Here is a 24,876-nt window from a genome sequence, read left to right as displayed (position 1 = left end):
GTGATAACTAGATTTTTTAAAGAAATGATTCACAAAGTATAATCTGATAGCAAAATAGCAGATATACAATATTATTTACATTGCAGACCAAACCAAAAATTTAGACCTGTGAAATTACAGCTAATGAATTGGACAAAACATTAAAATAATCATGTGTCTGGTTAAGTGAAACCTACCCCATGCAGAGGAAGTGAAAGAAGGCCCAGCATATTGTAACTATGTATTTTTACTAAGTGGGTTGAGAATCCTATCTATTATTATATATGCTGGAATGTTTGATGGAGATGCATTGGCTGTTTATCATATGCATTGAAATGAGCAGGCATTTTTTTTAATCTAAAGTACTATTTGGGATATGATACTTTTTGGTTTTGTAAAATGGCTACTCACAGCTGAAAAATCAGAAGTCAGGTAGGTTGATTTTGAAATAAAGAATGATATGTATCATTTCTGGAATGCACTTAATTGGTACATTTTAAGCATAATCAGACAGTTTTATATTTGATTAACAATGTTATAATGTAGTTACAGGCAGCTGTTATAAGACTTTAGAGTGTTTCCAAGGCAAAATTCTCAGTAAGATTTTTTTTAATATGGAAAAATCTGGTCATTCAACTCTGAAAAGCCATTAACCATTTTTTTTCTATTTGAACGTAACCTGACTTCCTTAGTAAGCATAACTGACCATGATGATGTTATTCAATTTCCACATAGAGTAATTTTTGCCCATCTATAGATTCTTAAAGGAGACAACAATTAGTAGCTTGCCAAACTGGGCCTTACATATCAGTTCAGCAGGAAATAACAAAATAGAGGAAAAAATGGGACTGTGGATTACAGCTGTGCAAATTTCATCTTAATTTCTTCTGTTTTTTTTCTCAACTATATTTTCTCTATTTTTACATTCATTATTAAAAAATGTTTTCCTCAAGAAATAAGAAATTATAAAGTTATTAAGGGTCCTATTTCTTAATTTGAATAAGCATTATGATTGTCTATCATTTCAAGACAAATGCTTTCTTAATACTAAAAATCACAGGAAGAAATTAATTGGTAGTTTCATAACTGCCAATATATATGGTAGCTGCCTGTTTTTCTCAGAGTTCCAAAATAATTTGATCAGTGTTAAATACATAATCGATTAACACAGAATTCTTCCTTTTAGAATTTTTTAATTTTCCAAAGTTCTCATATCCCTATCTTTTTTTTGACTGCCTGATGCGATAGAGTAGAGGAACCCTGAGGTGTGTGACAAAGAAATCCAGATGAGAATAAGACCCAAAAATCAAAGGCATTTGATTTAGTGAAGCATATCTTTCCAGAGAGAAAAAAAGCTGTGTTATTTTTACATATTTTTGGTTACTGAACACAAACAAACATCATAGAGACAATATGTTAAGTATGTTGAATGTAATAATAATACATAACATAAGCAAAACATGAATAAGATAAAATATTTAGTTTTAGAAATTAAAGATTCTTTAACTCTTATTGAAGTACTGTTAAAATTATTGTAGTGTTGAGGGTACCTAAAATGCAAGGGCATACTCTTCTGTCTTCCTCACTCTTATTCTTTTAAATAAGATATTTTACTTTTTTCCTTATGAATAAAAATGTCTGCTATAAATAATTGAATTTTCCCTGGAAAAAATGCCTTTGAATGGAGATTTGTAAATGACTGATCCCTTGATGTATCATAAAATGACCCAACCTGTCTTTTTGTACTTATGAACTTGGCAATTTGTTAATTATAGCAAATAAATAAAAGTTACAGTTTAAATAGCTATTTGAATATATGTCAAAATCTCAAAGACACAGAGCTAACAATTATGAAGCACATTGTATGTTGCTTTTTCAATAAAGTAGCCTTATAACATTGATGGCAAATCTTTTCAGACCCTCACAAAAGAATTCAAAACGCCATACTGTGTGAAACTAAGTTACAGAGGGCAGTACAGGAAGCAAGACTGATTATTGGTCACTTCTGGGTAAAGAGATAGTGAAAGCATGTTGTATTTGGTATATTCACCTTATTGGGAAGTAGTTTTTAGGAAACAATTTCCCTACACATAGAAGATACTTTTTTCTGTTTCAATCTTTAGCAGCGTGATACCCAAGTAAAATTTTACTATTTAAAAATAAAAGAATTTTTCTAAATTAAGATGTTTGCAGGGGGAAAATATGAAGTTGTCCTAAAAGGTCTGCCCTAATACCTCTTAAGAAAATGTTTAAATTCAGCTAAAAGAAACATATATATTTTTAGACCCATGTTTCTCTTAACATATGAAGTCTCTGGAAGCCCAGGTCTCAATTTTCTCACTGGGTTAGATCAATTTCTAACCCAAATGATCTATATTTAATGTCCACCCTTGTTTCCTTACCCACTAACCCACAGTGCTCAACCATGTAACATTGAAATGGGGGGGCACCAAAATAATAAATTCCGTTTTCACATCCTTGTAAGAGTGAGAGCAACAAAGAGAGAGAGAGAGAGAGAGAGAGAGAGAAGGCAGGTGAGGAGGAGGAAAGGAGGCAAGAACAGAAAGAAGGAAGGGAAAAAGGAGGGTAGGGGAGGGAGAGAAAGAATAAAAGACAGAGAGAAAGAGAGGCTGAGAATACTGACAAACTTTAAGAACCTAATTAGTTTACTTCACAGAATACCTTTACATATAATCCGCTCATGTTACATTCACCAGCAGTCTCATTAAGAAATAATATTAAATTCTGTTGATATTCAAATTATAGCCACACTCAATATTTAGACTCTTGCATGGGTTCTCGTTGTCATAAAGAACACACTAATGTTTAATTAGATCATATAGCCAGTATTGATTGAAGACGTAATACCAAGTTTTCCCAACAGAAAACATCTATACTGGTGGGTATATATAATGCAAGAAGTTATTTTAGTCCCTTTTAATAGTTTCACTCTGATTAGCATACTTAAGTTTCTCTTTTATCAAAGTTTGACATGCTGAATTTTATATTTTGTTAAATATGAATACTGTGTTTAATATCTATGCAGTTGGTCCTTGAACAATGTGGGAAGCTAGTGCCACCAACCCCCATGAAGCTGAAAAATCCATATCTAACTGTGACTCCCCCAAAACTCAATTGTCTCTGGGTATTTGAGCTGGATTCATTCTAGAACCCTGGCAGATACCCAAATCCATGGATGTCCAAGTCCCGTATATGAAATGGCATGGGACATTGTGTGCAGTAGGCCTTCTGCATCTAGGAATTCCTAGCCACAGATTGAAGTTACTGTTTTCTATCTGCAGTTGCTTGAATCCATGAATGAAAAATCTGGAGATTAAAGGGCCAATTGTATATTTGTTGGAAAAAATCCATGTGTAAGTGGACCTGCACAATTCAAACCTGTATTGTTCAAGGGTCAACTGTAATCAGTTAACCTTACTACCTATTAGCTTTCATTCCAGGTTAGCGGTGTTGGGCTATAGACATAATTTAAATACATGCAAAACTTGATTTTTCTATCTCTTTTTATATTCCATTTTGGTGTCCTTTCTTGATTTTTTTTGCAGTCCAGCTGAATCCAGCCAGAGTACTTCAAATATACTCATAAGATGGGATACTTTCTATAGTCAGGTACTCATTTGCATTTTAGTAGGAGAATTCTCTCAGAAAGGATAAAAAAGTATTTTTAAGGATCAAAAGAAAGGGCAATGAGTACCTATTATTAAATATCACTGAGTTACATAATAAATAAAAAGAATGGATTTTAGCCCTGGCTGGTATAGCTCAGTGGATTGATCTCAGGCTGCAAACCAAAGGGTTGTCAGTTTGATTCCCAGTCAGGGCACATACCTGGGGTGTAGGCCATGTCCCCAGTGGGGGCCATGTGACAGGCAACCCCAGATTGATGTTTCTCACTCTCTCTTTCTCCCTCCCTTACACTCTCTCTAAATGAATAAATAAAATCTTTGAAAAAAGAAAAAGAAAAGAATGGATTTTGTAAGTGCTTGGTGATACACTTGAAAAAGTTTAGAAAATAGGAATAATAATTTTGGCTGCTATCCACTAGTAATTATCTTTATACAACAAGACCAAAAATTTAAAAACTTCCCTGAATTACTGTAGATAATTATACAGTTATCTAATTTACCTTATCCTTCTTGGCTAAAATGAGATCTACTATAATAATTAACTTTTTCTTCTTGACAATAATTTCTAGTCAAATAATACAAAATCAATATATTTAAGATTACAAGCCAAAGTTGGTTTTTTATTTCAACATGATGATTTATACCAACAAAATCTCTAGGGGATAGAGGGAGGTAAAATCCCTAGGGAAGGGAGGTTTCATGTTGTTGAATAACTATCTGGCCATTCCAGTATTTTGCTTTACTTTAACTAGAATGCTTTGAACCAAAAAAGCAATAAAAAAGAAGAGGGACTTTTAAGTGATGAAACACAAATACAATGATACAGATCATCCATCTCAATAGAAACCCATACTCTCTTACTAGGCTTGAAAGTTAATTATATTGGCCATAAAGGAAAGCTTGTTAGGAGGCAATAATGGGATTGTTTTAGGATTTGAGGTTTCATTGGATATGGAAACGCATAGTTTCTTGTTAGAGGTCATGTGCTGTTCAAATGATTTTAACCCAACGCAGCTTTGACTCAGATTTTATTCTGAGAAGTTTGAGAGGTTTTTCCCTACATGCAAATTTGATCAAGTCTAAATACAGTATTTTTGACTGTTATCCTTAACCCTTATATTATTAAAAACAGTTTATTATTTTAGGTAAAAGAATGTTACCAAATTTGCCACGATTTGTAAGTTTGTCTTATTTATGACATTGTCTACATCTTTATTTTCTTCCAGAAGAAAGAACATGAAGAAAAAATAATTTAAATATAATTTATAATTATATGTTATCTCTAGGGGATAAAACCTTAAGAAATATTACATCAACAAAATCGTCTTTCTTTATGTGGTAAAATATGATACATTTAGAAAACATTCCAAAGGCTCTAGCATTCTCACTTTTGGATATCAGTAAGCTGACTCTTCTGAAACAGAACATCTTTATCCTAAATTATTTTTCTAACTGATTATTCTTATTAAAAACTGTTCAGGTTTGTTCACTCCTTTTAAAATTTCTGTTCTAATCAAACTCTGCTTGAATTAACCAATTGTGTGTAAGGGAAACATCTTTGGATGATAGTAAGAAGTTACCCAAGGACTTTTGATATTGGAAGACACAGTCATCTTCATCTCTCCCACTGTATGCCATCAAATGCTACGGGGTGATTCTCTCCCGGGCTCCAACTCCCTGGAGAACCCCTGAATGAGATGGATGGGCCGGTCAGGTCAGAAAGGCTTCTATCTGCTCTAAAGTTGAGCACGTGTTTTGCTAGCACCCAAAACCTCATTTGAGAGCAATGTGAAAAAGAACATAGAATATAGTATAGGCCCCAGGATGATTTTAGGACATAGAATAAAGATTTCTCATTCTTTGTGATTAAGTTTTAAAACGAGGGAAGGAAAGTTTTTATAATGTCAGAATTTTTTAAAAAGGATGCATAAAATCAAATTGTATTTTTCTCACTGAATGTTAGCTCAGCCAGGAATGCTATATAAGGTAGGGAGGAGGGGAGTTTTATTTTCCTATCAATTGCACAATGATAGTCTGTTCTTCTGTGCTAATTTTGACAGCTTTTCTGAGACATCTGGCAGAGCTGGTATCTGGCCCTCTTCATTCCTTCAGTCTACATGTTCTGACACTTTCATTTACCATCATCAGTGTCACCAAGACTAGTTCTGCCTGCCACCTTCACAGGGTTTCTGTGCACAGCAGCTCTGGGAGTTTGGAATCCCAGCTTCACTGATCTGTGCAGCTGCTGAAAGCCTGACAGGACCCCCTAAGAACATCGAAAAGGGCTTCTAAAGGATACTTCTTTCCCCTTTTTAAAATAAGAATGACCACCAGGTAAAAAAATCATCCGACTCCCATTAAGCCACATCTCTATTATGTAAACTGAATCTCCTTTCAGAGTATCTGTCATGAAGAAAACAAGTAGATCTCTTTGTTCCATCTCACCTAAAGCCCCCACCCATGTCACGGCTCCATCTGTCTCTGTGTCCTGAGGCTGATGTATGATTAACTGCCAGACAATGTAAAAGGAGAAGCAGTCTTTAAAAAGTGAGGTGGTGTGAGAAGCAATTTTGCACTTTCAGATTTTTACCTCAATTAATACATTACTGTCCTACTTTTATTTAATTACATTTAGTAGACCACATTAAAAACATATTGAGTAGAATCCCTTCTTTATCTGCAAATAGTGAAAAGGCCACAGAGGAAGTCTGAATATAAACCAACTACTTTATTTTTAAAATATGCATCAAAAGAATCAGAAACAAGCAATTACTTAGGCTTGCCATTTAGTTTTGCTTATAATTTTGCTTTAGCCCTCTGCTTTCAGATATTAAGCAACAATAGTTAAGTCTAATATAAAGAATGATCTTTCCAACTAGATGAGTTAACTGAGAAGATAAATTCACTGTAATTTAACAGTTGTAAGCTATTTTCATTATTATAATAATCAAAAGCATGCTTACTAAGAGTTAAGCACTGAAGGATATACAAAAAGATAGCTGTCAAAACTTTCTCAGTGAATCAACAATCCTATTTGATTTGCACAGGAAATTTTCTCAACTGTGGGCAGGAAGATGCTAATTTAAGTTTTGCCATAGGTAATGGGAACTTAAAATACTAGCAAACCCACTCACCACTCCAGCTGTATTCAGACTCATGAGTAGAAGAGTTTACCCAGCTAGGCAAAAATAGGAGCTATAATCTTATTTACAGGCTTAAGAATGGATTTAAGCTCATATGATTTGCTAAATAATAATCTGTTCCTTAGAAGATCCTTAATGTAACATAAGTTCACCAGTTGCTTTTAGCTGTAATCCTAATACATTATTCTAAATTATGGAAGGGCAATTAACTATCAAAGGACTGAATATTATTGACTATGTCATATTTGATTAAAATTATATTTTAAGAAGTAAAACTATATAAATTATTCTCTTTGAAATCTGCAAGCTCTGGTACTATTATCAAAATAACTAAGAGGAGCAGGTTATGTTCAATATGACTACAAAATCATTTTCAGACATTTCTTAATTATACTACATATGCTTTTCAACCATATTCTGAAACCAAAATACTATTACACTTACTAAACACTTTTCTTCATAGAAAACAGTGGTAATAAACTTCTTTTATCTCTAATCTTTCATCTTCTAGAACCTTATCAAAGCTACAGTTGCATTAATTGTCCCAAGACCCATCTGTATTTTCGTAAAGCCTACATTCTCAGTCAACTCATCCAACATGTGTTCTGCTTCTACTCAGGTATCCATCCTTAACTGCTCCTTAGTATTATATACTGTGAAGATCTGAAAATTTGGGCAACATTACATACATATACATTTCCTTAGAGAAATATTATTATAGGTATTTTGAAAATTATACAACAGAAATAATCTGATAGGAGTATATTAACTGCCTTAAAGCATGTGTGCAATTGAAAGACTTCTGAGAGAACAGATTAAGTATGTCATTTTCTCGGATAATTTTTATCTGAGTTATCACTTGCTACTCATTTTACTGTTGTAAAATGGTGAATTTTTTTCAAAGTCCACAGCAGCTATATTATTGCTTATATAGAACATGTCTCTATTTCCATAAAAGCTCTATGACATGCACAAAAGTGCAAGGTTCAGATGGTAACACCACCATGGCTTAAATTATTGCTTAAAAGGTTGTTGCAAGGTATTGCTAGGGAATCCTTTTTAGATGAATGTACAGTTTCACATCAAAAGTACAGAGTGAGACTAAGTATTAAGCTGATTTTTTATAACATAAACATCAAAGCATTCAGAAATAAGGCTATCACTTTGACATTTGCATCTCTGTCCAAAAGTTCGTAGCTGATATCTTGATGGTGAGGATCTACTAATACTGTGATGTACTACTGCACACTCTAGGCAGTAACTAAGAAAACAGGACCATGTCCAGTATGCCTACTAGCCCTACAGTGAGCAATGTTCATCAGTGTTGATTTCTGTCTCTAATAATGAGTCTGAAGACTCATACTCAAAAAGCAGACAATAAATTTGAAACCAAAGCTAAAATTAAAACTTGTGAAAAAATAATGCTATGAAGCTTGGAATATTTAGCTTTCAAAATAACTACAAATAAAATAATATATTGCTATCTCAGTCAACTTGTATTTATTCCTAGTAATTGAGATTATTTGAATACTCTTCGATGATCTCCAAATCTGGCTACATATTAGCATTACCTAGAGTGATTTTCTAACTATGATTCCTGTGCCATACTTGAGACCTACTGAATCCAAATCTCTGAAGGTAAAGCCTAGCAATTTGTATTCCTAAAAGCTTCCTTGGTAATTTGTTTGAAGCCAGCCAGATACTGCCAAGTTGATGAGTTGAACCATTGAACGGTATCATCTCTTAACACAAATGGGATGGCAATGAGACACTTGACTGATCGGTCACAACATATTAGAAATGAAGACACTAACTTAACTTTTCTACATTCCAATTCCTCCCAGAATGCCACTCCTTCTAACCTTGAAGTAGTTACGTTCAACACACACACACACAAGAATATTCATTACTTTATAAAACAAACTATTTTACCACATGAGATTGACTGTGATTCTGTCTATGTTATAAATACAGCAATGACTTCTTTCAATGAAAGGAAGAAGGAGGGAAGAAGAGACAAAAGAGGAAAAGAAATAAAAAAAGTGGTAGGACAATACTGAGGTTTCAATTGTTTGAATCAAGCAAGAGGGAAGAATTTTGCACACTATTTTAATATATCCTGACAAGATGTATGTTAATCTGTAGATAGTACCAGTGTCTGTTCTTCAGCCCCCACCACAAGGATCTTGAAATTTAGTCCACAGCTGGGATCAATTTACACATTTAACAATAAAATTTGTTCCTTTTAACATAATTTATGTGTATGTTAAATCAGCAGGCTGTGAATTAAGTATATTCACATCAGAAAGTGTATATTCATATCAGAGCTACCCATAAGAATCATCATTCAGAAAGGAATATATTAAACTTTAATAAGTCAGCCTCTCACGTGTCATGGTTTCCAGGCTGTATCTCATAACACATGTTCATAGAAGCCTCCGAAATGACAGTTTTTGTAGTTCAAGATCTGTAATCTCATCATAGAAGTACCCAGGTTATGACATGAGACTTGGTTGTTGGTCTCGACAGTATAGGTACTGTTGGCTGAACAGCATCTGGTGCCACCCACGGCCTATGTAAAGTCATATATAATTCATTCAAAGGAATGTTCAATGAAGTTATATCAGATGCTTGGAGTCAGATTGCACTTTGAAGAAAAAGGAGAGAGGAGCTTTGGTGTCAACAGTGCCCCAGCACAACTGGGATGGTTAGTTCACTTCAGAAGTACATTGTTACTTGGGCCTGAAGGTGTGTGAATCTTTCTCCCAGCCTGAAACAGGCCTCAGAAACTCTTTTGGTGCCCATGTGAGGTTCAGAGGCACAGAGGACAGTGTTTCACGGGGGTCGGGCTCGAGTGGGTGGGATGGTTTCCAGTGGCAGCAAGGAGTAAGAGAGGGTCTGGGCATGGGCTGGGCAGTGCTCAAAATGCATGACAAGGTACCCATCATAGAAGTTTTACTCTCCACCCTCATAAGCCACAACACCTGCCCTCTACAAGTCAGGAACCCAGAGAGCCTTCCCAAAATACATTTAATGATGGTCATAATCTTGTGCTCTCCCTTCATACCTCACAACCCCAAACACACTATGTGAACTGGTAGCAATATGATTTTGTACAAAACACAGAGCCTGGTGGTTTTCCAATTCCTCTGTAGCTTTGCCTTTTGTACGTATCAACTTCATTTTGCTTTATTGCTGGAACTCTTTGGAGGAATTTGTAAAATTAAAAGCTTTGCTGCTCTTGTAAATTAGTAGTTTAGGTGGTTGTCCTGTTCTGCTCTGTTTTTCTAGGAGAGGCACACACTTCTGCATTTTCATAATAAAACACTATGGTCTCAATCGCATTGTCACCAGGCAAGCAGAACAACAGTGAGACTATGAGAGGCCCCAGTGAAGTGCGGGCTCCACATGCCTCTCTCCAGTCTCAGCCACCAGCGTCTGTCTCAGCAGGTCATCGCGCTCTGGACAGCCATGGAGTCAGGGGTTAAAAACGAAGCCCCAAATAATTTAAAGCACAAGAGAAGAGATTAACATCAGGGCAGATTTTAAACATTTGGATCCTTCTCCACATCACACTACACAACGTTTCTCTAGGCATCAAGTATTACTTTTTAATTATGGCTGATATTACCTCTTAAGGTTCACAAAGCACATACTGTGCAGCATGTTTGGGTACACAGGGAGGGTTATGACTTTGTTAGATGACTGACTTATTTCCAAATGATGACCTCGTCTCCGTCACAATCATGCTGATGCCAATGAAAAGCTGTGGTCCTGATGGCTAGTGTTAAAGTGACTTCTTCCAATCTTTTGCTTGAAAGAACACTAAAACAGGAACTACAAGTGCCAAGTTATATTTAAAGTATCCCTTGTAGAGTGTGTTAAAGCCATTTCCCCAATTTAATGCCATTTGATTTCAATGGTGCATCCATTTAAATTCCTTTTAATCTGCCTGGCTAAAGTGAATGATGGGTGTAATGGTTTGTAGGTGAGAAGACTATATGGATATTAGTCAGATGAAACAACACCTACCACCCCTTGTTATACCCACAATTGCTACTGGAAATATGGAAGGCAAAAATATGGTGCTTTTTCACAGCGTCTAAATTCTATGACTACAACTAGAGTGAACAGGCATTTTAAACTATACCTTGCAAACATATAAAGCGACAGTGTAACTATAATAATCAATTGTACTAAATTGGCAAAATGCTAACAGATTGAACCATTGTCTCAGACTATAGCTTTAAAGATACATGTAGATTATATTGCATGAAAAATGTAGCTTATATCATGTCTGTGATATTTAATAGGTCTCTGGCATATTCTTCATTGTGACATTCGTGATCATGTAAATGCTACTTCTCCTCTAAGTAAAATCATATAAACTAAGAAAGAGTTTGTTACTCCTCTGACAAACTGAATGCATATACAGTTCTTGTTTGGGGCCCTATTACCATGCCAGATAATAAAGTGGATTTCCAGTGATGCTTTTACAATATGCTTCCCATAGGTGATCATAAGTATAGAGAGGATAACTATATGTTTAGTATAGTCACCTAAAGGGATCTTTACAAGAAGCGGAGAAACAGATTGGATGATTTGTGGAAGTGCCTTTCAGCCTTATGGTTGCATCATACATTGTTTACTGCCAAAACATTTATTGATTCACTGTATTATAATAAATTATTAGTTACTGTGCGGAATAAGCATAAATGACTTCAGTGAGCTGGGTTCTTTCCCATGCTCCTACACTATAAGGAGACCACCAGCATAGCTCAGGGGTTCCCTATTCTCGGCATGAGGACTGTACAGCTTGCCCCTGTTCTCTGTGAAGGAAGCTCATTAATCTGCAAGTGCCCTGAAGAGTTCTTGTGTGAGTGATTTCTCCCATGACAGCACCTTGTCCTCAGCCTACACAGCCTCTCATAAAACACCCTGGCCATCTTACTCCATGTGGTTAAAAACAGAGACCTAGACTCAGAGAAGAGAGAGAGACAGGCAAGGATTCAGAGTTCCATGTCTGGGTCCCATCCCACACAGGAAGAGAGTTACCCTAGAGTCCTCATAAGCCCCCGGGCTAGATGGAGTTCAACAATTATAAAAGTGATCACCATTGTAACAAATACTTTACATGCCTGTCGATGTTTTGTAGTTACACACTTAGAGAACTTAAAAATGCTAATTCAGCCTCATGATGACCCTGACAGTAGTTAATATGCTCTTTAGCTGAGTTATATCATAACAAAATCATAATGCAGCCAAAAATCTGACCAGAAGAAATATATTCTATTCAGTAGACATAAGCTACTAATGAGTGTACCTACTAGAGTAAGAAAATGGATACCCTAAGATTTTAAGGAAACAAATGTTTCCTGCTCATTAGCCTTAATAGAAACTTAGGTTTTACATCTGATCCAAAATAGCAAATCCCTGGACCCACTGTGCTCCAAATTTCAGGGTGTATCTGTAGTAATTTTCCGTGCAGTGCTAATTATTGGGAACTAGTCTTCATTTTAGCAGAACATGAGATGAGAGCCTATGTAGCTATGGCAATTACTAAGTGTAAGGGTTAGACTCGCTGCAGTGGTCTGGAGGTGATTCACTGAATTTAAAAGGTAAATCAATCACACTGCGGAAAACAGTCTTTTAAACCGAAAGCCATAAATTACAGGGTTTGTTTCCTTGCTTTTTATTATGCAAGAAGAAAACATATTGTTGGCAAAATGCCCTGCACCTTTCTCACTAATGCCAGTATCAAGGAATTTGCTCCCCAAAGCAGCCTCAAGAGTGACCCGCCATGGAGGGGGTGGGGAAATATGCCACGTCACTTAGTAGGCTGCTCTTCATTAGAACGCAGTTTAGTACATTGTAACAACTACCTGTATTTGTAAGTGCTAAGTTGAAAAGTGTCCAGTGTAAAGAGCATTTTATTTTGATGGATAGTTGCTGGAAGATGGCAGAAAGACCTTTCTCCAATCTTGGTTACAGATGCATCCTCTATTAGGAAATCCAATGAACTCTGGGTCACATGCTACAATAATCAAATCTAAAGGATATAGTTTTTAAGCAGATGTACAGTGCCTTCTCCTCATCTGAAATCCTTGGTCATATGTATTCTCGATCTAAGCACTAATGAGTAAGACTATATTCAACTAATAGGTTAGAGTTACATAATGTACCAACCATACAGTAGCAGACTCTGAAAATGTTACATGAAATGTAATTATCTAGAAGAGATATGTATAAAAATAGGTAATATTCCTAAAATAGTTTGCTGAGTTACAGTTCTTCCTGCTGGGAAGTTTACCACACTGCCATGATATCCGTATGAAATGTCTGTTCAGAAAAACAAAACTAGAAAATATTCTTCACATACCATCTCACTAAATGTAGGAATATATAATCAAAACTGGCTCTTAAAAGTGATACAAATGTATAGGGAAAGATACCTGTATGTGTGACAAACACAAAAACATGAAGTCTATTTATTGGTTAGTTTGGAAAGAGGGCCCGTACTTGTTATTAAAATATACATAATGACCAAAAACACTCATATGGATGGACACACCTGATTCCTCCCCCCACCCTCCAGTTTTTCTAACTGACAGTCATCACCCACCTGTTTTCTAGGATTATTGCCTGACATAACACAAATTCTGCCGTTTGTTTTCAACAAAGCAGTGAAAGAGAATCTCTTTCCGCGCTCCTGTCGTGACCCATGATCTGGGCTTGTGCTTTTGGAGGAGTCTTTGATCTATAGCAGGTCTCAGAGGCTTGTCTCCCGGAGGAACATGGTGCCGATGTTGTAGGAAACCTTCTTTATCCTCGATGAAGAAAGAGAAGGCTTTGGCTGTTTAGGACCAGTCCTTATCTCCAGGAAATAGCAGATTCCAGGGATTTCCTTTGGAAAGTTGTCTGGAAGCTCTTCACGGGACCGAGGAATGAATGTGAAACTTTCTTCCCGTTTTAATAATCTAAGAGGAAAATATTGACAGTGTGAATCAAATAAGCAGGGAAAATGTAAATAAATGGACAAAAATGTTCAAGACTCAGGAATCCAGTCAATGACTGTGCTCATGCTAATGCTGCTATTTCTTTGTATAGACGTGGCCTTCATAGAATTCCAGGTACTAGGAAATTTTATTTCTCAGGAGAGACCCCCTCGTGCAATAATAATAACTACAACAAGCTGTTCCTAGTACTACCTGAAACTATTTGTTCAAGCTTGATTTCTTTCTAAATAGCATTACTTGGAAATATTTGTTTAAATTTAATTTTTTCCTAAAAAAGAGGCTAAGGAAACTGCATAATACAAGTTTTCAGTCAAACATAAAGGATTTACAATTTACGTTTTGAAAACCTACCCAGATTCCAGAGCACCCCTTCTATGTTTTGTAGACTCTTGATAAGTTTTAAATGTGTATCCTTTGTGTCTGGCATGCAGAGCAAGGGTTTGGCTTTGTAGACCACCATTCATGACTTCGAGCGTCCCTGATACAGGCTACTGGTTTCTGGCAGTACACATTCTTCTAAACTCACTAGCATTATTTGTCAAACAGCTGCAATCTTCCCTTCCAGTCACACTTAAAGACCCTTTTTAGAACACACAGACTGGTTTCACTCGTTCTCACTCCCATGAAAGGTTCAGATTGATACTCATGCCTAAAAATCTGGCCCAGCAATTCAATTAGCTCCAACTCTTGGGCTGCTTCTTGTTGTCCAAGAAAATTCTTCTAGACACAAGTATAATGATAAGCACAATGGAACCAAAGAGGCTCAAAGTTATAGCAACAGAAATAAAAACAGTGGATAAAATGAGCAGAAAATAATTACTGAATAAACAAAAACAATGCAGTAATATAAAAGCAGTATAAAACTGAATGGGCTAAATACCACAAGAAAAGTAGATAAAAATGGTGTTTAAGTCTACAAGAGGAAAAATGTTCACAGTAGGAGGATCATGAGGCCTACATAGGAGAGATACTACTTACACGTGCAAAGACTTTCAAAAAAGTGAATGTGGCCTACAACATGATCAGAGGTTTAGAAACAAGAACATTAGGATCAGGATTGACACGTTTCCAACCATTTGATAACATCACAGAATAAGGCCAGAGAGTTAAGGCCAAAGTACTAGGTTAAGACAAAGCTTTGAAACCCTAAATTAAAAGTTTAGACTTACTTGGAAGGTCTCATGGAACCAAACGCATCACCTTTTCCTCTCATCCTTGTAAGAAAAGTTAATGTTAACAAGTTATGAAACGTTAAGAGAGGGGTTGGGGCAAGGAACCCTTGTGACAGAGAGAAAGCAATGAGAACAAAAATTGTGTGAAAATAGAAGATCATTGCACAAGCAATGATAATTTATACACTAAGGAAAAAAAGAAAATGAATCATTGCTTTTCAAATATTCTTAATGGATAAAAATATTCCCTGAAAATAACAGTTGGTAGTACTAAGAATTTTTATAATATGAACAATCTATATTTACTTTTATGAACTAGAGTTGTACCATAGTATTTTTATCATTTTTTTCTTTTTAATTTTTAAGTATATTTTATTGGTTATACTACTAAGATTATCCCAATTTTTCCACCTTTGCCCCCCTCTACCTGGTACCCACCTTCCCTCCAGTGATGCCCTGCACTCTTAGTTCATGTCCATGGGTCATGCATATAAGCTCTTTGGCTTCTCCATCATCTATACTGTTCTCACCATCCCCCCCATCTATTTTGCTTCTACCCAACTATGTTTCTAAATCCCTATGTCTTTCCCTCCTTACCCCCTTCCCCTTCCCAGCTGATAACCCTCCAAATGATCTCCATATCTACGATTCTATTACTTTTCTAGTTGTTTGCTTAGCTTGTTTTTAATTTTTAGATTCAGTTGTTGATAGTTGTGAGTTTGTTGTCATTCTAATGTTCATAGTTTTGACCTTCTTTTTCTTAAATGAAGCCATTTAATGTTTCATATAATAATGACTTAGTGTTGATGAACTCCTTTAGCTTTACCTTGTTTGGGAAACATTTTATCTGTCCTTCAATTCTAAATGATAGCTTGGGGCTGGATAAAGGAATCTTAGTTGTATGTCCTTGCTTTTCATCACTTTGTGTACTTCTTGCCTGCAAAATTTCTGGCTGGGTTTTCAGCCAGAAGTTATGAAGTTTTCTTTTCCCAGCACTGGAACCCTGGGCTGGGTGGTCTGGCCTGGGCCTGGGATGGCTGGCTCATAAGGTGTCCCCCTGATTTTTATCACCACACATGAATGTGGGACCGCCCATTCTACCGGCCACTGCTGCCTCACCACTCCGGCTCACCACTGCCACTCACTGCATCTTCTCCGCCCCAACTCTCAGTCTGCCCGTTCTACCCATCTGGATGGATATAGCTTCTTTAAACCCTTGGTTGTCAGATATCCATATGGCTTTGGGTGTTTTTCTGGGTGATTTTCTGACAGTTCTTGGTGTTTTTCATTTTTAAGTTAGTTGTGTTCCTTCTTACAGTTGCACGATGAAGCGAAGCATGTCTACCTATGCCTCCATCTTGACTAGAAGGCCCTACAATAGTATTTTTGCTTTGTAAATAATTTTTAGAAACAGTTCTATTTCACCAATCCTTTAAAAATATTATATAATGATAATATTAACTTGGGATATAGAAAAGCAAGGTTCATCCTAACACTTCAACATTCTTCCAAATGCCTTATCTCATTACATCCACACAACAGCACCCCCTATGCAAAAGCTATTCTCTGACAAATATATGGGGGGCGTGAAGTGAGTCCACAGTGAATTACAGTGATTTGCTCATGGAAGTAGTAAGACTGTTGTCACACTGGAACTGGAATCCAGATCCATTAATTTGTAGTCAAACTGATCCCTACAGTAAATAGTAAGACTACACTAAGACAGCTTTCCGCCACAACACTGCACTGTGATATAGATGGGGAGTTAATGGCAATCCGTATGGACATCATCAGCCCTGGGCAGTTACTTTTTGTTTTAGTAGATGTTGATTTTCTTTACCTATACTATGTAATAGTTACTTCAGATATATGTTTAGATTCCCCATATAATACTTTAATTTACCAATGAATTCCACAATAATCTTGTTTAGCTCAAATAGAACAGTCGTCAATGTGCAACATGTAGGTGTCAATCAGTGACACCAATCAATCACCAGACATTTGTTGAGTGCCTGCTGCATGCTAAAATTCTACTCTGAAAGGAGGAGAGTAAGTGGGGATGCCCAGAATGAATATATAATTATATATAATCCCTATCATATAAATATATATCAATGGTAATTAATATATATTAATATATACTTTATATTAATATAAAGTTTAAAAGACAAGAAATACTGATAGAAACAAACTAGCAATATGAGACAATATATGGTATCACACATGATACGATCCAAAGGAGGAAATTCTGTAGGAAAAAGGCAGAAATGTTGGCTGTGGATCTTAGTACAAACGACAAGAACCAGAGCAATAAAGTTTACTTCCTCTCACTATAAAATGGACCATAAGCTCAATCTTTCCGACAAGTTTCCTTAAAGACCCATAATCAACAAGTAGAAGAGAGTTACATTCTTCTCTTCTAATTTTAAGCATTCTACTTTCTCTCTTTCATGGTTTGTTTCACCAAGTTTTTGACATTTTACTACAATTGAGTTATTCTAACATTGAAAACTAAATTGGATTTACATTTATGAAAGTACTTGTAAATGACTAAAAGAAGAATATGTAAGCTGTTTTGGGTATCAAGAGTTTTAAATAATTCATTCACTGCACTTTGGCTGGGAGAAAACTTTATAATTAATCCATTTTTTAAGATTTTATTTACTTATATTTAGAGAGAGGGGAAGGGAGAGGGAAAGAGATGGGAGAGAAACATCATTGTGTGGTTGCCTCTCACACATTTCCCACAAGGGACCTGGACCTCAACCCAGGTATATGCCCTGACTAGGAATCGAACCAGTGACTCTCTGGTTCACAGGAATGAGTTCACAGCACGCAATCCACTGAGCTACACCAGCCAGGACTAATGAATCAATCTTTTGACTATTTAAATACATCTCAGATATACCACACTAAAAATTTACAGACAACACATTTTTATACAGTTATTCTTTTTCCAAATAAACATGTTGGTATCAATAGACTAAATACAATTTTACCTTTCAATAATAAAAATGAGAGCACATAAAGATAAATTGGTCCAAACTCCTGTGATATCCAGGATTTAGTGCCCTCTTTGTATATGCAAATGTCAAAATACAATACCCAGGTGACTGCTGGTAGGAATAACTGAATGAGTGACTGGTGGGTCTGTGCAGGTCAGGGGAGGTGTTCACACAGTTGCCTGGTGGTGATGTGAATCACTGTGCTGAATAAAATGATCAAATATGTATGCAAGGATTAGGAATTTAGACACCAAACACCCCAGGAACCTCTGATCCCCTCTGAAATGCTTTGTTAAGTCCAAGTCCCTGGACTGGCTTTAAAGCTCTGCCTAACAATCTATTTCTTCAGCAACTCAGGACTGATACGGAAGCTTACCTTCTACATAAATCTAAATTAATTCCCAGCTGTAATCCCAGCTGGTTGACATACAACCTGGGAGTTTGAGCAACAGAAGTATTTGGAAGTCACACAAATCCTAGTTTACCTGCCTGTCACCCTTCCTCCTCTCAAGAGAGTTTTTTCTACAAATTGATTTTCAAGATAAAAATTCACTGCTGCTCTGGACCAATGACTGTCCCCCAGGCATGCGGGGGAGCTGGAGACCATGGAGCTTATGGATCTGCTCCCCCACCACCACAGAAATGAGGCTGCTCACTGGGCTGCTGAGTGCCTGCCCATTGTACTGTTTTCATTAACAACCAATTTTTGCTCATGTTGGGAAGTAAGGGTGGGGGATAGTATTGCTTGCTTGTTTATTTTGGTCTTTCATGGTAAAGGCATTCACCAAATGACTAATATACCTGCAAGTCTCTTTGTATTTAAGTGTGAAGCATTAAAATGGGATTGTAAGCTTTTTGTGTGGCAAGATTTTGTGGAATTGTGGCTTTTTCCCCTGACCATTTCATTTAGGCTTCTAAATATCTGCATATTTAGTGCTCGACCCTTGGACCAATTTGCCTAAATAACCATGTTCCGTTTGTGCCTGTGAGACTACCCCCCGGCTTCTGGCTTTCTGAAAGGGGGCGGGAGGAAAGGGGCTGCAAATCTCAATGTTCAGTCTGTAGACTCTCACTAAATCCCCCTTTATTAACCCACCTGAGTGCAGAGTGTCCTCGATTCAATATAGAGCACAGGAGGCAAACGCAAGGCCCGTGGGCTGAATCCAGCCTCCACCTTGTTTTGTCTGGCCTGGCACCTTGTTTCTACCCAGTGTTAGCGCCAATCTCTTGCTTAACTATTAAGGAGCAGTCACATTTATACAGTCCTAAAATTACATCTGGCCCTTTGAAAGCAACCATGAGGCTGATGTGGCCCCTGGTAAAAATGAGTTTGACACCCCCAATATAGAGTGTTGAGATAAACATACGGCTACCCAGTGGGAAACATTTCCAATTTCCCTTGAACTGAGGTTCTGAGTGATTATTAGGTTCCTACAGTTAGTTTGCCCAATATTTGACTGGCAGAAGGGAGGTTGATACCATTTTCCTTCAGCAAGTGGCTATTAACACTGGTTATCAAGATTAGAACTTTGCAGAACAAGGATCCAATTTCTAGCTTCCCGAATGTGAAGAGAATAATAGCTCTGTATTGGTGGCTTTTTCATCTACTTTCCTAATCACTGGGATATATACTTAGGTATTCATTTTTCAGCTTTCTGATGTTCAAAGGGTTGGTATGGCTGTGGCCATGGATCCAGACCTGGACCACTGCAGCTCAGTGGTGGCCTCAGAAGTGCTAGCTTACCTAACTGGTCACTTTATAGTTTGGATGCATCATTTCAAGATATCCAGCTTAGATCCTGTTTAGCCTTTCCATTGATTGTATAAACATATCATTCCTTTACCGAATTTCTGCTTAAAATACCTGGAGTGGTCTCTACTTCCTGTACATTTTCTGGAATTTGTTTCTGTCATATTTTGGACCTTGTAGATCAATCCTCTAATTAGTCTCTCTCTCTCTCTCTCTCTCTCCCCCCCCTTCCTCCATCCCTCCATCCATCCCTCTTGCTATTTAGGTTGCTTCTTATCTGTATCTTTTTCTGTAGTACCCAAGACTTTAGCTTTTTCCTCCATACTAAGCAAACACTGTTCACGTCAATACTTTCCATGTTGCTCTCTTCCATTGTTTTCTCTCCACCCCCCCATCCTTTGTATTACATACTGGAAGGGGGCTCCATTTCTTTTATTTCTTTACTATCATTTTACTACTCTTTCATAGGAGATTAGTGAGACACTCAGGTGTTCAATCTCCTGTGTTAAATCAGAAGTTTTTGTTGTTGCTAATTAATTATCTGAATACTGTTTTGCTAAGTGACCAGAAGGGAGAGGGGAGGGAATTTCAGGGGAAATAGGGAAGGGATTTAGAGGAACATATATAAAGGACACGTGGACAACAACTGAGAAGGGTGGAAATGGGAGGGAGGGGAGAGCACGGGGGTGGGATAGGATGGGAGTAATAGACAGAAAACTGTACTTGAAAAATAATTAAATTAAAAAATTGGAATAAAAAGGAATGCATTTGGAATCTATAATAACATTAAATGCTATGTCTCTGAGAGTTACAGAAGGATGACAATTCTGAAAAATTTTTAAAGATGAAGATTCTTGTGTTTTGTAAGTGTTCGGTAGTTTCTTGAATATTTCGATTCACCTCCTTCTTCTTACTTGAGTGCAAAAAGGAAGGAATTCTGCTCTGAGTCTCGGCTTTGCGCTTCACTGCACCGGTGCCTGATGCAGTGTGAAGCAAGGCCGATGCAACCACAGTTACTGAGTCAGCGAGGCGGCATAAAGCCCCTGAAATTCGGGGATTTAGACTCTGGAAATAACACTCCTGTCCAAACAAAGACAGTAAGAATGTAGCTCACTATGAAATAAAAGAGAAGAAGGATCTTGTCAAAATTTTATGCATTTTAAGTTTACATATATTTTAAGCTGCACATTTGATGGCAATTTTATATGATTTTCATTTCTGCATTTTAAAATTCAGGTTAATACATGAGTTTTCAAAAAGAGATCCTTTCTTTATATGTATCCTGAGAATTTTAAGGCAAAAAGCCTCGCACTACTGTGCTTCCCCCATCTCACTTCTTTCTGCAACAGCCCTGAGTTCACCATCAGTGGTAAAGCAGACGACTGGGGACGCCACAGTCTGCACGTCTGGAGCTGGCTATATATGCACGTTCTGCCACGCATTCCCTATTTGAGTGTCAAAATCAATGCCTCTTAAATGCTCGAACTGTAGAATGCCCAATAGCTAACAATGACTCTGCACCATTGGTTTATGTGGATGTTGGTGATTTTGACTTTCAACAGCCCCAAAATTCCATTTAACAGACTAAATACCAAACAGATTTAAAATTCAAAACACTCGCTCAATTTTTTTTACATGTCAATAGACAGAACTTGAAAAAGAGATGACAAATGAGGCACTAGAAAAGATAACCCTAATCAGTTGTGGTAAATCAAATAATGCCTCACATTTTTTCACTCCTCTAATCAACATTTTTTCTTAAAAACAAGTTCATCACCATGCTGATCTGTCTGTAGAAAAGACATAGGACAGAGTGAAAAGAAGAAAATAAGCACACTTATTCAATTACAGCTGTCCCCGTTGGATCCCCACTACTCTCCCCTTCCCTACCCACCCCCACCTCTCACATTTATTTTTAGAAATGGAAAAGCCTTCATTGATTTCATTGTAAGTAAGATTAGAACCAGAATCAATTTTAAGAAATTGTGTGTTCTGTATTTAGAATTAGCCCAGACATGTAGTACAGAGAACACACAGAGTTGTAATGACTTCAGTGCCAAAGAAGGCAAATCAGCCTGAGGGAAGTATTCAGGGGCTAGAAAACAAAAGGCAAGCTTTAACCATTTTCTTCAAGAAACTTTTTTCCTTTTTTTAAAACCACTTCTTGAACAATGTTTTACAGCACACAATGTTTTTACAAGGAATTTGAAATTCCTTGCAAATTCCCCTAATGCGATGTTTCTGAGAATGACTAATTTTTGCAGAGGGCAACTATTGTAAGGTAGAAAACACGGGTGAGACAGGTGCAGAAGTTTGGTGGGTAAACTCCATAAATTTGATCTTTTACATTTTAGGGTCCCCCTTTCACCCCATAAAGGTGCCACAGGAGCAAATCACCTAATGGCACCGATACAGTCACTTAAATCCTTTGCCTCTCTCGTTTTCTTTGTGGAGAAGAAGCGTTTTGATACAATTTATTTCAAACATTATATACTACTCAAATTACACAGAGTTATATAAAGCAACCCGAACAAACATTAGTTTTAGACTTGGAAATCTGGAAAAGTCTCAAGGAAAATCTCCAGAGAAAACCCTGCTCTGTTGGTCAATATCAAAAAAGCTGATTGTAGAGCAATTTTGATTCAGTAGCAAGGGACTCATGCGTGAGAATCTTTAATTAGGGCCTGATAATGACTCTTTAGCATAGGCTTTTAAAGCAGAAATTTCTCCTAGTGCACAGGGTTAACGCACAAGAGTGAGAGGAACGGATTGACAAAGGATCCAGTCCCTATCAGGTGGAGTCACTCAGTAAGTTAAATAACTGTCTAACCACTACGCTGCGCACCTGAAACTAATATAATATTAAATTTCAACTGTAATTTAAATTTTTTAGATAAAAACATATTAAATCTTAGTTGAGACCACTTTCAATTCTCTAGTTAAGGGACTTCTCCAAACATAGTCTATAATAAAATAATTAGATATTAAAATGTTTCATCATAATACAACTCATGATCTTTTTCTTTCCGGAAGGTAGGCTACTTTGTTGTGATGGAAACTACAGTAATACCCATTGGTTAATATAAAAATACAATATGAAGCAATCTAATATAATATATGATATACTGTCACTATATATAATTATATAAATGATATAATTTATATCAATTATAATATTAACTTTTGCCAATTCCTTTTAAAAATATGCATAAATGAGAAAAAGAGAAAATTATTTAGAAGTCTGCTTACAGATTAACTGAAAAGTAAGTATTTTAAAAGAAAAAAGTAAGTTCATAGGGACTGTGACTTTTAAAAATGAGTAACGGTGAAAATGGCTTTCCAGTTTCCAGGCTCACGAGTGAGCACACAGCACTTAGAACGGCTGTGTGTCTTTGCCCAGTCAGGTCTGCAACTATTTTCTTAAAGGTGCTCCTAGTTCATATGTTTTCTTCTACTTCCACGGCTGTAGCTCCAGGTTATGACCATACCTCAGGGCTGCAGTGACACTGTCTCCTCTTAATGATCATATGTCTTCTAGTTTTCCTTATTCTGTTCCCCGGGGGCATTGCCTCTCAGTGTTTTCCTTTCACCCTGTCGTCTCCAGACTTAAAAACATTTAATGGGTCTCCAATAGCATATAAGATCCACTGTTATCTAAGCTGAAAACAGATTGTTTCACTAGATGCTAAAACAGTCATCTTTTAAATAAACATTTTATTTTAAAATAATTTCAGATTTACAGAAGCCTTAAGTTCAGCTCAGTTCCCCTAAGTTCTTAACTTGCTTTTCCCTAATAGTAACATTCTATATAACTCTGGTACATTCAAAACTAAGAAATTAATAAAAGCATACTATTATCAACTAAATTATAGGTTTTATTCAAATTTCATGGCTTTTCCGTTGATGCCTTTTTTCTCTTCCAGGATTTAGTGTAAAATTTGTATATAATCTAGACCAAATTGTTTTTTACTGCTCAGAAGGAAACAGGAGGGGACTATTCATGTAATTTACCTAGAGTCCTAAACTAACTAGTGGCAGAAGTAATATGAGCTACAGTCTCCCAGCATCTTGTATTGGTTATTTGTTTAATTACCCAGTAGCAGTTCTTAATGTGTTCCGAATTATGGCCACTTTGGAAATCGAGTAAGAGCACCAGAAAAAAAACTTCTTTCCTCAAGAGCACACATGTGAGAGTACACACCCACAAATATCTCAGCAAACTCATAAGCACACTAACTCTAAGACTTACTCAAACACTACACCTACCCCAACAGCTCAGCCACACTCTTATCTGTGTTCTATCTTGAATTTCTAAATCAGATTTTACTTGAATTGGTTCATAGCCAAGAAACGTCTAAAAGTTACTTTTCTATTTAACCTTTTAGCTGAAATGTAAACACCTAAAAAAAATCAGAAAGTGTTCTTTACTGTTTGTTAATTACAAAGTAAACATTGACCTTTAAGTTACTGAAAATGGTGTATTTTTTAAGGAGGGAAGAAAGAAAAAGGAAAATATGGGTTGGTTTTCCCTTTTGCTTTAGGTTATGCTCAATTATTTTAATAACTAATTTTCACTTCACAGTAATTTAGATAATGTGGAGAATTTACTTGAATGTGGCATTGTTTATAAACACATGTATGGCCAATAAAATAGCTATTATTTATATGTCATAAAAATTCCTTTTTGTGTATGAAATTAATAATGTTCTCATATAAGAACTATTGACATGAGTCAGATCTGTGCTTTCAAATTCTGAAACCTAAACTAGGTAGTTAACTTTTTAGCATTACTGTAGTGGGAAAAAAAACACACCCTCATACATAAGGAATGTGTCCTAATATAGAACTGGCAATGTGTAAGGCTGATCCTACATTCAACCTTAGCCTAATCATATTGGCCAAACCTATGCCAAACAACCAAACCATAAAGAAAACAATGTCAAAATTGTTAGATGTACTGTTTCATTTCATATCTATGAAATGAAATAATAAAAATATGATTAAATAATAATAAAAATATGATTGTATGGGATGATAATAATAACATAATATGATTGCATGGGATGATAAAAATAATAACATAATAAAAATATGATTGCATGGGATGACTGAGGTGGAATATTCTAAAGATTAAAAAACTAGGCCAGATTTATGTTTTAAAATT

General features: G+C 36.3%; 1 protein-coding gene across 1 annotated transcript in view; it reads right to left on the bottom strand.

The window, feature by feature from the left end:
- Positions 1-6,337: 6,337 nt before the first annotated feature.
- The window catches only part of GUCY1A2 (guanylate cyclase 1 soluble subunit alpha 2), a 311,211-nt gene continuing 292,672 nt past the window's right edge, over positions 6,338-24,876 (bottom strand). Inside the window, exon 8 of the mRNA XM_037047730.1 lies at positions 6,338-13,746. Coding sequence (XP_036903625.1) covers positions 13,539-13,746 — 208 coding nt within the window. The 3' untranslated portion in view covers positions 6,338-13,538. The remainder of the gene's footprint in view (positions 13,747-24,876) is intronic.

This window comes from Sturnira hondurensis, unplaced genomic scaffold (genome assembly GCF_014824575.4).
Source record: "Sturnira hondurensis isolate 20B ecotype Veracruz unplaced genomic scaffold, ASM1482457v3 Scaffold0006213, whole genome shotgun sequence".
NCBI classification, from domain to species: Eukaryota; Metazoa; Chordata; class Mammalia; order Chiroptera; family Phyllostomidae; genus Sturnira; species Sturnira hondurensis.
This window is presented reverse-complemented; position numbering and strand designations above follow the sequence as displayed.